Genomic DNA, 13742 nt, shown 5'->3' with positions numbered 1-13742 from the left:
ACAGATATATGTTGTTTTTAAATGTCTTGCCCTTTACGAGGTTTCTCCAGATAATCTAAATCTTTATATGACATTCTGCAGCATAAAGGGTAAAAGACCTTAAATTCTCGCAAATGCTTGTTGAGGAGCACTATTCTTAAACTGATGATGCATTTTTGGCAAAGTGATGGGCCTCAACTCATCCTCACTCATAAAGGCCTCTGCCTTTCCTGGATGCTCCTTTTATGCCCAAGCATGATTGCATCACCTGTTTAAGATGTTTTTGGACCATTTTACAACGTTTCTAGTCTTAAATTGCGACTGTCACAACTTTTTATATTGCAGGTTTCAGCATGTGCGTAAAATTTATAAAAATTAATGAAGTTTGAAAGTTAAATGTTACATATACTGTTTTCACTTAAATTAAGGTCAAAGCGAATTTACTTTCTTTTTTAATTAGCATTTTATCTGAGGTCCCAACTTTTTTTTGGACTTTGGTTTGTATATTTTTGACATGATTATCTTGTGAAGGTTGTTCCGATCTGTATGGAATTCATTATAATACAGTACACAAAGGCTTGTTTTAAGAGTTGAAAATGTTTCCACAAACCTCTTTTTATTTGATTCTAACATTCTCATAATGTGTGTATTTTTAAACAGTGTGGACATACCAAGCAATCAGAATGGAATTTCCATTGAGAGAATTACAAGTTTCATTAAGATCAGCTCCAAGCTGGGATTGACTGTCTTTTGGGATGAACGCAACTCTCTGTCGGTATGATCGAACTAAGCTTTTCATTTCATACTGCATTTGCTGCGTATGATTAAAACTGAAGGGAAGATGAGCAGGAAATTTGAGTGTAAATTCATCTTAACTCTTCAAATTAGCACCTAATTCTTATGCTTATCCTACACTTTAGAAAATCATAATTGTAATCTAACTGAAATCAATTATAGATACACTGTAAAAGAAATTAGTGCTATATCTTTCAGTAACTAACCTGGTTGTCTTAAATTTAGTGTCTCCTGAACTTCTGCAATCAATATATTAACAGAATGAAACACAGATTAATGTTCTTACTATTACTATTAGATCAATGAACTCAACATTTTAAAGGGATCTCTGACTGTTAAGAGTATAAGCCTTAAAACTGTGTAAATGTGCAATACTATTGAAATGTGATGTATAAACCAAATAAAATGGTTTTGTTAGTTGTAAAAAGACATGACAACCAAGCAGAATTCCTCTACTAAAAGGTCACTGTTGTTGCACCGTGATAATGTTAAATGGTTACACTGGAATAAAAAAAAGGTTTTATCAAGGACAAGATAATGTTATAGCTAAGGTTGGAAGGGTTGAATTATATATCTGTTTAACTAAATTAAAGCTTTAGCCTGCTGTTTCTTCGTTCAGCAGAAAGGAGAAAGAGCAATCATTGAATGCAGCAAGAAAAATGTCAACTAGTAGTCTTATTTTTAAGAAGATATAAAAGAGTTAACTTGGTTCATACAACATATTGTAATAGTATTGGACATGTATACCATATTGAGGCTTACATGTCTTAACAGTCAGTGTTCCCTTTTAGGCAGCTCAGTTACTTACGTAATTAAGTTAAAGTGGCAATTTTATGCGGCATAATTTCTATGTAAAGAAAATGTTGTCATTTTGAAAGAAATAAAACCTTTTGACTGAAAGTGTATTTGATATACTGAAGGTGACAGATGATTGACAGCTGTAATGAAGCATTATCAGCTGTCGGATCCTTCACTCAGTGTCAGAACTCGCTTGTTGACTGAAAGCTGTACTGTGGTTTGTTAAAAGTCTCTCAGACAAAACGCAAACAGCACATTTTCATGTAAAGAGTGTTTACATACAAACAGTAAGAAGGAAAGATAAATATTGAACAGGATATGAAACTTACATGTCATAATCTAATCAAACAGGGGAACATTCCAAATGGTTAAAGAACATTGGGAAAACTGAACTGTCTGGTTCTGTGAGTTAAATGCTGAGGAATTCCACAAAGATGTTTGGCAACTGCTCTGCAAACCTGAATATCTTTGTTTACTACAGCAGCCAGCCCCATATGACATCTCTCCAGTTAATCCCTGTAGAGAAAGCCAGATAAGAAACTTTGGCAAAGAACCACGAAGTAACGGTTCTACCTGTTATTTTCTTAATAATTTACTAGCGCTGCCACTGATTCAATGGCAGCTGCTAGGAGTTCACAGTAACTGCTCTTGTAATTGCAGCTGGAATCACATCACAATCTTTATATCAAATCCCTTGTTTTTTTAAAGGGGTAACTGCTTGTTCTTACAGTTGCATATGTTCACTAAGAAATCAAATGCTTTTTGGTGACATATTTCATTTATAGAATAAGAAGAAAAAAGGAAGAAATATTCGCATTATAATGTCTTTTCAAGACACAGAAGCTTCATTTGTTTTTGTTTTTTTTTGTTTTTTTTTGTTTTGTCTTGTTTTGTTTTTTTATAAAATGAGTAGTAAACTTTCTTACATTCAGAAGTCTCTGATCCTGCAGGTATCATTCCTGTGTAGTTCCTACTGAGGTGCACTGATAATACACCTACATTTTAGTCCATTAATATTTAGGAAGACTGGAGCTCACATTTATATTCAAGGCACTGCATTAATTCATTTTACTTAATATGATATTATTATTTTTTAACTTTTCATTGCTAAGTGATCCACTGTTGTTTCTACACAGTAGAACAACAAAAGCATCTTACACAGTAGAGTAAGATTGATCACATTAAAGATATAAACAGTCCTTTGGATTGAATAACAAACCCTGTGTCTGAAAATGATATACATTTTAGACTGTTGTAGTCAGTAAGTATAAATATGTTACATTTTTTGGTATGAATTTATTTTTTAACTGATATTATGTAATAATGACATCATGGCTGCAGCAGAATTGTTATCTATGGAGTTAAATTTTATTCTAAAAGTTTAAAATAAAATAATAAAATCTACAAGCAAAATGTTAAGCATCAAAATGTCCAAAATATGTTGCAAATACAAATAATGAGTTAAATCAGACCTAAGTTTTCAAAAAGATTACCTCATTTTCACTCATTCTGAAATAAATGTATTACTCATTTTGTTAGTTTTTGCTTTCATTTTTTCTGTTTGCATTTTTTTGATATATTTTTTTGCTTCTGGAATCACTCTTGTGCTTCTGAGATTTTTCTTTTGCTTTTGACTTTTGGCATTTTTCGAGAGGGGGCAGGTCTAGAGGAGGGGGCTCACCTGTAGATTTTATTGATTTATTTGAAACTTTTGCCACAAAATTAGGTCCATAGTTATCAATTGATCTTATATATGTGCTGCTGATGAAATGTATTTTTATACACACATACATTAAGTACTCAATCTTATACAGTATACATACTCAGATGTTTTTATTGTTGTTTAAGTGCTGAGAAATCCAGTGAGTATTCTCCATTCATTACTATTCAGATAATCACAATATGTACTGTATCTACTCATCAGATTGAGATATCCACAAAGTACAGGAATCAGACCTGTGGACTTTGTGGGGACTTCAATGGTGTCAAGAGCAATGAGTTCAATGAAAAGGGTGAGTCAAATCTGTTAAATAATTGTTTTAAAATGTATATTAAGTGTAAAATATACATTTGTGCCCTGGTTGTATTAACTATTACTGTTCATAATATTTTTAAAGTAACAACTGCCTCATAAACAGACTACCATACATATACTTCTCAGTAACTATTGATGAACTGTTTACTTCTATGAATAATCAAAATACTAATCTGACAATTAGAACATAAATTGTAATGATTCTCTGCACAGCTGTAGTGTTTTACTGAAGACTATAGTGATCTCCAGATCATTATCTTCTGTCTTAGTTACATTTTAAGCACATTTCATATCCATTGTAAAAGGTGAGCAAATGACATCACAACAGTATGGCCTTAAATGGAAGATGGATGCACCTAAGGAGATATGTGAGGAAACGGCGCTCAATACTAAGGAATGTCAGATTGAGGTAGGAGTTCTCCTGATATTTCAAGGATTGACAAGCTCTTTTTTTTAACTAAGGATGTCTTCTACAGCACCAGCCAAAAATGACATGGGCAGTGCCCACCGTAACTCCAGCTCACACCCAGCAATTCAAATTAAAGTACTAAGATTTTGGACTATTGTGATGTTCTCCCTAAGAAACTCAGTGGAGTCAGGGGTCGGGTCCATAACTGAATCATTGATTCCAACCTGCAGAAAAGCTCAAAACAGCCAGGGAAACACTACAGCCTTGCGTGCTAAGAAACAAAATCACCACTCACTATTTTTTTTCTTTTTCCCAGCCCACCACCACACCTGTGTTCAGGCTCTATTAGAATAAAGGTCTCTGTTTAGCTACATGTGTAGCAACACCATAATATGTATGGGATTTTTTGACAATATGTATGGGAGTTTTTTTGTAATGTTGGTTTTTGTTTACTTCATGTCATTCTATAAAATGTGGAATGTGTACATGTGTGTCTGTGGCCATGTATTTGCATATTCCCACAAATTCCCACAAAAAAAAGAAAATACCACATTTTTATTCAGGTTTACTAAAATTTGCACTTGGTTACAATCTTTATAACAGTAACAGCATCTTTTTATATTTTGCATTAAAGTAGACCTGTGCTTTAACATTTTGACACAGACTAGTAAGGGTATCAAATCTCACTTTTACAAGTGCCTAGCTTATGATCAATTCTAGAGTTTTGCATTCAAAATATCTTCATGGGAAACTAGTACAGTGCTAAAGAACAGAAAGCTCTGCAGAAGTAATGACTGATAGCAGTGGTTGTGAAGCAGTGACTGGATGGCCAAGAAAATAAGGAATGGCTTGGGTTGGACTGCCCTGCAAGTTCAAAAATGATGCAGAAGGGGTTAGGACATTTTTGGCCACAATACAACAAAAATCACAAAAAATTAAATCAAACGTTTGTCTTTTAAAAAAATTGAGTTTGTACTGAAATTTGAATATAGAGTACCATTAAATAATTGTTAGTCTTCGCACACACTTTCTGTCAGGCCTTGGTGTGTGTGGATTCATTCTGTTGTTGGAGCGCCTGCTTTTCCTTGTTTACAATTTAAATACATTTCTATTTTTATTCACACTTTTTCCATTATGTAAACATTCCAAATAAATAACAGCAGTCAGCAAACAGCAGAGGTAGTCTTTCTAGGGTATTTTCTCTTTTACATTGCTGTTGATTTTCTTTAAACTATGCTACTTATGCAGTGCACTTTCAACCACTACTTATGAACCTCTTGCAAAGAAAGTCAATAAATTCATTCATTTTTTTCCTAAAGATTTGATTTTGGGCAACTTTCTAGCCAACAGTTTCATCAGTTTCATATCATCATTTACAGAAAACCAAATGTGAAAAGCTGCTTTCTGATCCAGCCTTCAGTAGGTGTCGCAGACTCCTGTCCACTGATGCGTTTGTGGAAGCCTGTGTTAGAGACATGTGTCAGTGCAACAGCAGCCAGGCTGTGTGTGTGTGTGACACACTATCTGAGTTCTCACGCCAGTGTGCGCATGCTGGGGGCAAGCCGAAGAATTGGAGGACCAACAATTTGTGTGGTAAGTAATTAACATAATCAACATAAATTTAGGTGTCATCTGCACCTTGTGTGATGAGGGCGAGGGAGCAGTTTTGTAAAGTAGTGCATCTGAAATACACTACTACTAAAGTGCACTTAAAAAAAGACTCAGCATGTTATGGGCACTTGTTCCTTGTCTCCTTGGTGCAATGTATTCTTCATTACTGTAAAATGTATTCTCAAAGTGGTATTGCTGGAATCTGCAAACCTGGAGCTCTTGGCTCATTCCCAGAGTTCTAAAACTTAACTATTGCTCAGATGTTAAGACATTTTTGAGAGGCGTGGGGTAATTCTTTACTGAAATCTATCATGAGACTGAAAGTAGGAGTTTATATCATTTACTGACCAGTTTTTGTTTTTTTTTCTGAGTGGTAATGTTGTCTCCTGTGTTTCTCCTGTATAGGTAAGAAGTGTCCATTTAACCTGGAGCACAAGGAATGTGGGAGCCCATGCAAAGACTCCTGTTCTAACCAAGAGGAGAGCCAGGTCTGTGCTAAGCACTGTGTAGAGGGCTGTTTCTGTCCATCAGGTAACCCTCCACTCACAAACAAAAGTAAAATAAACCAAACAAATATACCAGGACATTGTACTATATGCTAGACATAGTTTCATCATCTACAAAGTTCTAAAGCCAAGGTGCTCCACCCCTGACTTTGGAAAGTAATTAAAAAACTGGTAACTGTAATCTTGGAACTTTCAGCTGATTCCCAGAATTATTCTTAGAAAAAATTTCATTGGGGAAACAATCAGTTCATTTAGGGAAGTATAGGACATTTTTCAGGCTAGAGTAAATTAGCTATGTCAGAAAAGTATGATCAACAGAAAAACAGCAATAAGAAGAAAGAACAGGCTAGTGTTCTGGTCAGCATATCTAATTAAGATTTGTTTTTAATCTGGTGAAAATGAATTTGTATGTTGTTCCCCTATTTCCACCATTTTGCATGCTGCAAGTTTTGAAGTCTAGCATCTGCAAAATAGTGCTCAATTACATGTCTCACTGTATAGGACTTGTGTTTAACGACATTGAGAAAAAAGGCTGCATCCCAGTTGATCAGTGTCCCTGCATCCACAATGGAAAGATTTACCAGCCTGGACAGTCATACAATAGGACCTGTCAAAAATGGTAAATGAACAGATAAATGTTCACAGATACACACACTGATTGAAAAGAAAAAGCATTGTTTTCATCTTTCACTCTGTTGTGGTCAGTGTGTGTTCTAAAGGCCAGTGGAGCTGTAAGAACCTGGACTGCCCTGGCACTTGCTCTTTGCAGGGAGGGTCACATATCACCACATATGATGGCAAAGCTTACACCTTCCATGGAAACTGCCACTACGTTCTTTCTAAGGTCACAAAACTCATACACATTTATTATATAAGGAAGTTTAAACCAGTGACTGTTCAAAATACGTTCTGTAATGTTATCACTAGTGCAACATAAATGCTCTTTTTATGACCTGTGGGCAAGTTGTAATACGAGTAGCAGTTGTTCGTGTATCAAAATGTTTGAAAATATACTCTTTTTTTCCTCAGGATAATAATGTGACTGTATTGGCGAATCTGGTGCAGTGTGGTCAGACGAAAACTGAAACATGTCTAACTGAGGTCAAGTTCATCATCCCAACAGCTACTGTAAGCATTTCCAAGAATATAAACGTTTTTAAATATTTTAAATAGCTGTTGACTGGTCCAGACATTCCTGCCTTAATCTCATAACCATGTACTTTTCATATTAGTTTCAGAGCGTCTGCTGGTGTAATAAGCCTTAAGAGTACTAACTGAATAATAAGTCTGCAGTTTAATTTAAGGAATTAGGCTGAAACCAGTGATATAAATTAACTATTGGAACTATGGGTATTACAGCACTGCGGCCTCAGTTTAGCATATTTCTATTAATCCACAAACCAGGGATTGATTACTGACCATTAGGGGCCCATTAGAGGTCCCATGACCAGCATAGTTAGTTTGGCTTTTTTAAGTCACAGATAACCCATACATTAGCAGGTTCGTATAGCACAAAGTTCATCAATTAACATTTTTCACATTGGTACAAAATATACAAAAAATACACTATATGGCCAAAGGTATGTGCACACCCCTTCTAATTACTGAGTTCAGGTGTTTCATCCACACCCATTGCTAACCGATATTTAAATCAAGTACATAGCCTTTTAGTCTCCGTAGATAAACATTGGCAGTAGAATGGGCCATAGTGAACAGCTCAGTGACTTTGAGCATGGCACTGTCATAGGATTGCCACAAGTGAGTTTATGAAATTTCTGCCCAGCTAGATCTGCCCCAGCAAACTGTAGGTGCTATTATTGTTAAATGGAATTTAACACAACTGTCAGTTGTGTGCTTCCAATTTTGTGAAAAATTCCCCAGTACTGATAACATAAGTCCACAACAGTAGCACTTAGATTTCAGGAGAACTTGGCAATCATAAATGAAGAATGAGGGATATTTTGGGTAAATTGGAACACAAACAACAAGACTATGCACAACACAGGCAGGACAGATAGGGAGTAATATCTTGCCAACAAACGGACTGCTGCCATCTTCCCCTAACTGTCTACAAGATCGGGTTGGTTGACACATGTTTCATGTTTATTGAGTGATCATTACAATTACTCAAGTATGATAATCTGAAAAAATACTTGTTAATGCACTAGATGCCCAAAGATTTATAGACACCCCTTCTTGTCTTATTGAAAATAAAATCCCCCCTCATTGGGCTGTTCTCTTGAGTGATCAAGCTCCATCCAGTGCCAGTTTGAGATGAGCTGGATTGACATTTGTGATCCAGAACTAATCATCTAACACAGTACCTGACCTCACCTATGCTCTAGTGGCTAAATGTAATCAAACCCTCACAGCAAGGTTCCAATGTCTAATGTAAAGCCTTCCCAGAAGAGTAGAGGCTGTTACTGCAGCAGAAAACCTAGATAAGCAGATGTCTACAAACTTTTGGATGTTTAGTGCATTGTCTCCCAAACTATTCACATCAAAACTTCTTAAATATTCATCTCTATGAACAGGTTACATTCTTGTCCATTGGCACTGTACGAGTGAATGATATTACAAACAATCTTCCAATTTTTGTTGGTGAGTTTTCAATCATAAATACTTTCCATTGTTACCTTATGGCAAAATAGAAAGACTGTTCTTGAGTTATGATGTCTGTCAGTGCAATGGGTGAATAATGGCAAAGTGGGAAATTTCAAATTATATCACTTTGTTTGGCACTTGATCCTCATGTCCTGAGTCATATGTACACATGACTCAAGTAAATGTGGTCATAAATAATTTAACAGGATATCTTAATTAAAGAAAGCTTAACAACATAAAAAAACACATGCCCAATCCCATTTCTTATTTTTATTCCTACCCCTTATTTTTGATTGTCTCCTTGCCCCTTGGAACTGAGCTACAAAGAGTAATGGTTGAAATGTTCTCCTACGAAATTAGATTACCCCCAAATAAAGAAGAAAATAACATCATTAACAGGCTTCTAGCGGTGCTGTGTAGGTGACCCTGCCAGTCTGCAGTGACAGCAGAGGAGCAGTAAAGTTCAGTAACCTCACTGCTCATCTTTAGTTAAATTCAGGGCATCATATGCTTTCAAAGAGGGGGGATTATTTATTATCACCCACCCCTAATTCTTTAGTGATATGAAACCAAAGTCAGCACTGTTTAAAGTGGAACAGGTCATTTAGCTAGCTAGCTACTGAGACATCAGCATACTACTAGCAATTTTTAATGCTTGAAGTAAAGGACAATAAAACAGTGAAATTACAATAAACTGGGATAATACAATGGTTATTGTAATTTGTAACAAAAAATTACTTACATTTATGGGTTTCTTTGGTTGCTTGGACCATGTAGCCCTAACACTTCACCCTACTCCTCTATCTCAACAAAAATTGGGACATCCTACCCCTAGGAGTGAACGCACAAAATGGAGGGATAGGGCTAAGTGGTAGGAGCAAGGGGTGAAATTGGATTGGGCCCTAGATTTGTTTAGATTCTTTATTCAGAAAGAAAAACAACAAATAAAAATGATTAAAATTATTATTAATAATAATCAACATATACATTCCACCGAAAAATATAGTTCCTTTAGAAAATGGCATCGTTGCCAAGCAACCATGGACCGCTGAATGAGGAGAAGAATGTTCGGTGACTCATCGCTGTATATTGTGTTCATTTCATGAACTTCTTAAGTTTTATTTCATAATAATGAGCATATGATAACACAGCACTGTTCAATGCAAAAACCTTAATTTAAGTACTTTTTGGTCACCAAATTCTCACCGTGAGTCTTAATTGGCATCAGTCTAATGGCATCCCTCCTCCCATCCTGAGGCTGAATCTCAAACAGCTTCCTGCTCCCTACATAGTGCATTATGTAGGAATGTAAATCCTGGCTCCTGCACCCCAACAGTGCCTAATGTACCAAAAAAAATGGTCATTTGGCATTCAGCCACATCCATATTTCACAAATAGTGCACTATTTGGCTGTAGAAGCTAGAATTTCAGAAGGTCCATAGCTAGCACACTATTTAGGGAGTACAGAGCCCTTTTGAGATTCAGCCTGGGTTTGATGCTACTTAAGGCAGATTTGAATGAAACATAGACATTTGAAGGCTATAAGCCATTAAGGTGACATTTTTTACACTCTTATATTGCCATTTTACTGTAAATCGTATTGTAAGTACTTCAAGCCTGTGATATAGTAGCATCCTGCTACTGGCTGGCGCCTGGATCCTATGCACCCTCCTGAAAAGGGTCTCTTTCTGTTGTTTATGTTGCCTGTTAGTTTAAGTTGTGTCCATGTGTCTATTGTGTTGTTCTGTGTCAGGAAGTGAGGTTGTTGTGAGGGTAAGTCACTGTAGGGATGAAGGTTGTAGCAAGAGGTGACCTCCCCCATTAGTTCAGTGTACTGGATGTGCTTTTCCTTTGGTGTGTTGAATAAAAAGCACTTAGCTGCAGCAGAAGCATGGTCTCCCCTGCATCCTGCTTTCTGCAGATGCCACAACATGAATGATGTGGTTGGTGAGCATGTTTCTTTTCTTTTAGCCTGTTAGCTAGCTAGCTGGTCAGCCTATTTCTATTAAGAAAATTAGTTGTGTGCCCCTCAGTTTAAACAAAACAGGTTTTTACTTCATCAGAAAACTCAGTCATCCATGCAAGCATCATTAATGTGGGGTGCTGGAGCCTATCCCAGCTGTCATTGGGCGGAAGGCAGGATACACCCTGGACAGGTCGCCAGTCCATCGCAGGGCAGACAGACAGACGTACACAGTCACACACACATTCACACCTAGGGGCAATTTAGCATGTCCAATCAACCTGACTGCATGTTTTTGGACTGTGGGAGGAAACTGGAGTACCCGGAGGAAACCCACGCAGACACGGGGAGAACATGCAAACTCCACACAGAAATGACTCTGGTCGCCCGGCCGGGAATCGAACCCAGGCCATTCTTGCTGCAAGGTGACAGCGCTACCCACTGTGCCACCGTGCCGCCCTACTTCCAAACAATGAACTCAATAATCATTTTTGATCACTATATGCACATTAAAGTATGGAGGATCAAGCTGAAGTGTCCCAATTTACCCTTAGTCTCACTTTACCAATATTCACCCTATTTCTAGACTTGTATTGCTAATTAGTGGAAATCAAAGCCATGGTGTTTGAAGTGCTGCTTTCTTATATTTGAATCAGATCAAGTGACAATCTTCAAGCCTTCTACGTTCTACATCATCGCCCACACTGCAAGCCTTCAGCTGGTGATCCAAATGGTTCCAGTCATGCAAGTGTACATTGTAGCCAGCTCTAAAAAGAAAGGAACATTGAGCGGTGTGTGTTTCCACCTGCTGCTATAGCACTATGAAAATCTTTTCTTATATAATGAACTCCACATGACTAATGTAAATCTTTCAATTAGGTCTGTGTGGGAATTTTAATGATGTCAAGGCAGATGATTTCAAAACCGAATCAGGACTGAAAGAGGGCACAGCCGCGACTTTTGCCAACACATGGAAAGTTATGACCACCTGTCCTGATGTTAGTAACTGCCATCAAGACCCCTGTAGTATGAGTGTTGAAAAAGGTAACTTTAACCTTCAGATAGATGTACACCCCATAATTATCAAAACTTAATATGCAGAACAATACATTTAAAGTAGCAACTTAAGCATGAAATGTACATGAAAAGTTTTAATTGTATAGTTTGAAATTCTATGTACTTTCAGAGAGGTATGCCAAAGAGTGGTGCTCCCTACTTACTGACCCAAAAGGAGTCTTTTCTCCCTGTCATGTTGAGGTCAATCCAGTGCCTTACAAAGATGTAAGTTTAAATCATTCATTACAGTAGCTGTTTTACATCATGTGAGTATGAATTAACAGCAGCTATCACGTTACAGTTCAAAAATTCTTTTAAAGCTTTTAACAGTGTAAATCATTTTTCTGTAGAGGTGCATTTATGATGCATGCAAGTGTGCCAGAAGCGAAGAATGCATGTGTGCAGCTGTGTCTTCCTACGCCCATACGTGTGCTGCTGAAGGTGTTCTGCTTCAGGGCTGGAGAAACACCACCTGTGGTGAGATTCTACTTTGAACAATTGAGAAGTTTTGTGGGAGTAGAACAGCAGTAGTTCCAAATTTAGCCGTAGAAGTTTATTACATCTAGGACAGACACTATTAGATACCAAATTTGAAAATGACTAAATTTATTGACTTTCATTGTTTTAATTAATTTCCATGCCCATGCCCTTGTACCATACTAAGTATAAAAAATTGTGTGTATACAACTTTACCATTATAGGTTATCCTTATCCATGCAAGAAAACTCACTGTATCTATTACTAAGAGTGATCATTTGGTTAAAAAATACGTCACTCAAAAAACTAGTCAGAGCTCAGATAGGTAGACCAATAGTTATACAGTGTAATTAGCATCATTCTGACTTTGCTGTATGGCTGTATGACCTGAAATAAAAATACAAAAAGAAAACAATGATAAGCAAATCATTTAAACCCCATATTTTATTGAAAATAGTGCAAAGACAACGTATCAGATGTATGTAGATAACTGAGAAATACTATTTGCCCATTTTGAATTTGATGCCAGCAACACGATTCAAAAAAGGGGACATGTTTACCACCATGTTGCATCTCCTCTACTTTTAACAACACCCTGTAAGCGTTTGGGAACTGAGGAGACCAATTGCTGTATTTTACCATTCTTGCTTTATATAGTATTTCAGCTGCTCAACAGTCCGGGGTCTCCTTTGCTGTATTTTTCATTTTATGATGCACCAAATGTTTTCAGTGGGTGACAGGTCTGGACTGCAGGCAGGCCAGTTTAGCACCCTGACTCTTTTACTTTGGAGCCACGCTTTTGTAATACATGCAGAACGTGGTTTGTCATTGTCTTGCTGAATTTAGCTTCACTAAAAAAGATGTCAAATTGATGGCAGCATATGTTGCTCCAAAACCTGAATATATCATTCGGCATTAGTGGTGCCCTCACAGATGTGCACGTCACCCATGCCATGTGCATTAACGCACCCCTGTACCATCACGGACGGCTAGCCTTTTAACTGTGCACTGATAACAAACTGAATGGTCCATCTCTTCTTCCTGAAGGACGTGGCTGATTTCCCAAAAGAACTTAAAATTTTTCCACTGAGCTCAGGCCCAAAGAAGGCGGTGGCATTTCTGAATCCTGTTTATTTATGGTTTCTTCTTTGCGTGATAGTTTTAACTGCATTTGTGGATGCAGCGACAAACTGTGTTCATAGGCAGTGGTGTCCAGAAGTTTTCGTGAGCCCAAGCAGTGATTTCCACTGCAGAATCATGTCTGTTTTTAATGCAGTACAGCCTGAGGGCCCAAAGATCATGGCCAGCCAATATCAGTTTTCTGCCTTGTCCCTTGCCTACAAATTTTTCTGGATTTTGGAATCTTTTAATAATATTATGTACCATAGACAATAAAATCCCCAAGTTCTTTGCTATTTTACGTTGAGAAACGTTATTCTTGAATTGTTGCACTGTTTTCCCCACACAGTCTTTCACAGAGTGGTGAACCCCTCCCCATCTTTACCTCTG

The 13742-nt window shown here is 37.1% G+C and overlaps 1 protein-coding gene across 1 annotated transcript in view; it reads left to right on the top strand.

Moving 5' to 3' along the window:
* Nucleotides 1–13742, top strand: part of LOC118812734 (mucin-5AC-like) — a 32239-nt gene that overhangs the window by 1449 nt on the left and 17048 nt on the right. Inside the window, 13 exon segments of the mRNA XM_036577841.1 lie at nt 640–754; nt 3497–3584; nt 3913–4016; nt 5396–5609; nt 6033–6158; nt 6635–6752; nt 6839–6977; nt 7163–7261; nt 8668–8734; nt 11357–11491; nt 11580–11744; nt 11887–11981; nt 12107–12233. Of these exon segments, the coding sequence (XP_036433734.1) occupies nt 640–754; nt 3497–3584; nt 3913–4016; nt 5396–5609; nt 6033–6158; nt 6635–6752; nt 6839–6977; nt 7163–7261; nt 8668–8734; nt 11357–11491; nt 11580–11744; nt 11887–11981; nt 12107–12233 (1592 nt within the window).

This window comes from Colossoma macropomum, unplaced genomic scaffold (assembly GCF_904425465.1).
Source record: "Colossoma macropomum unplaced genomic scaffold, Colossoma_macropomum, whole genome shotgun sequence".
Taxonomy (NCBI): Eukaryota; Metazoa; Chordata; class Actinopteri; order Characiformes; family Serrasalmidae; genus Colossoma; species Colossoma macropomum.
The sequence above is the reverse complement of the archived record's forward strand: the minus strand, read 5'-3'. Positions and strand labels throughout refer to the sequence as shown.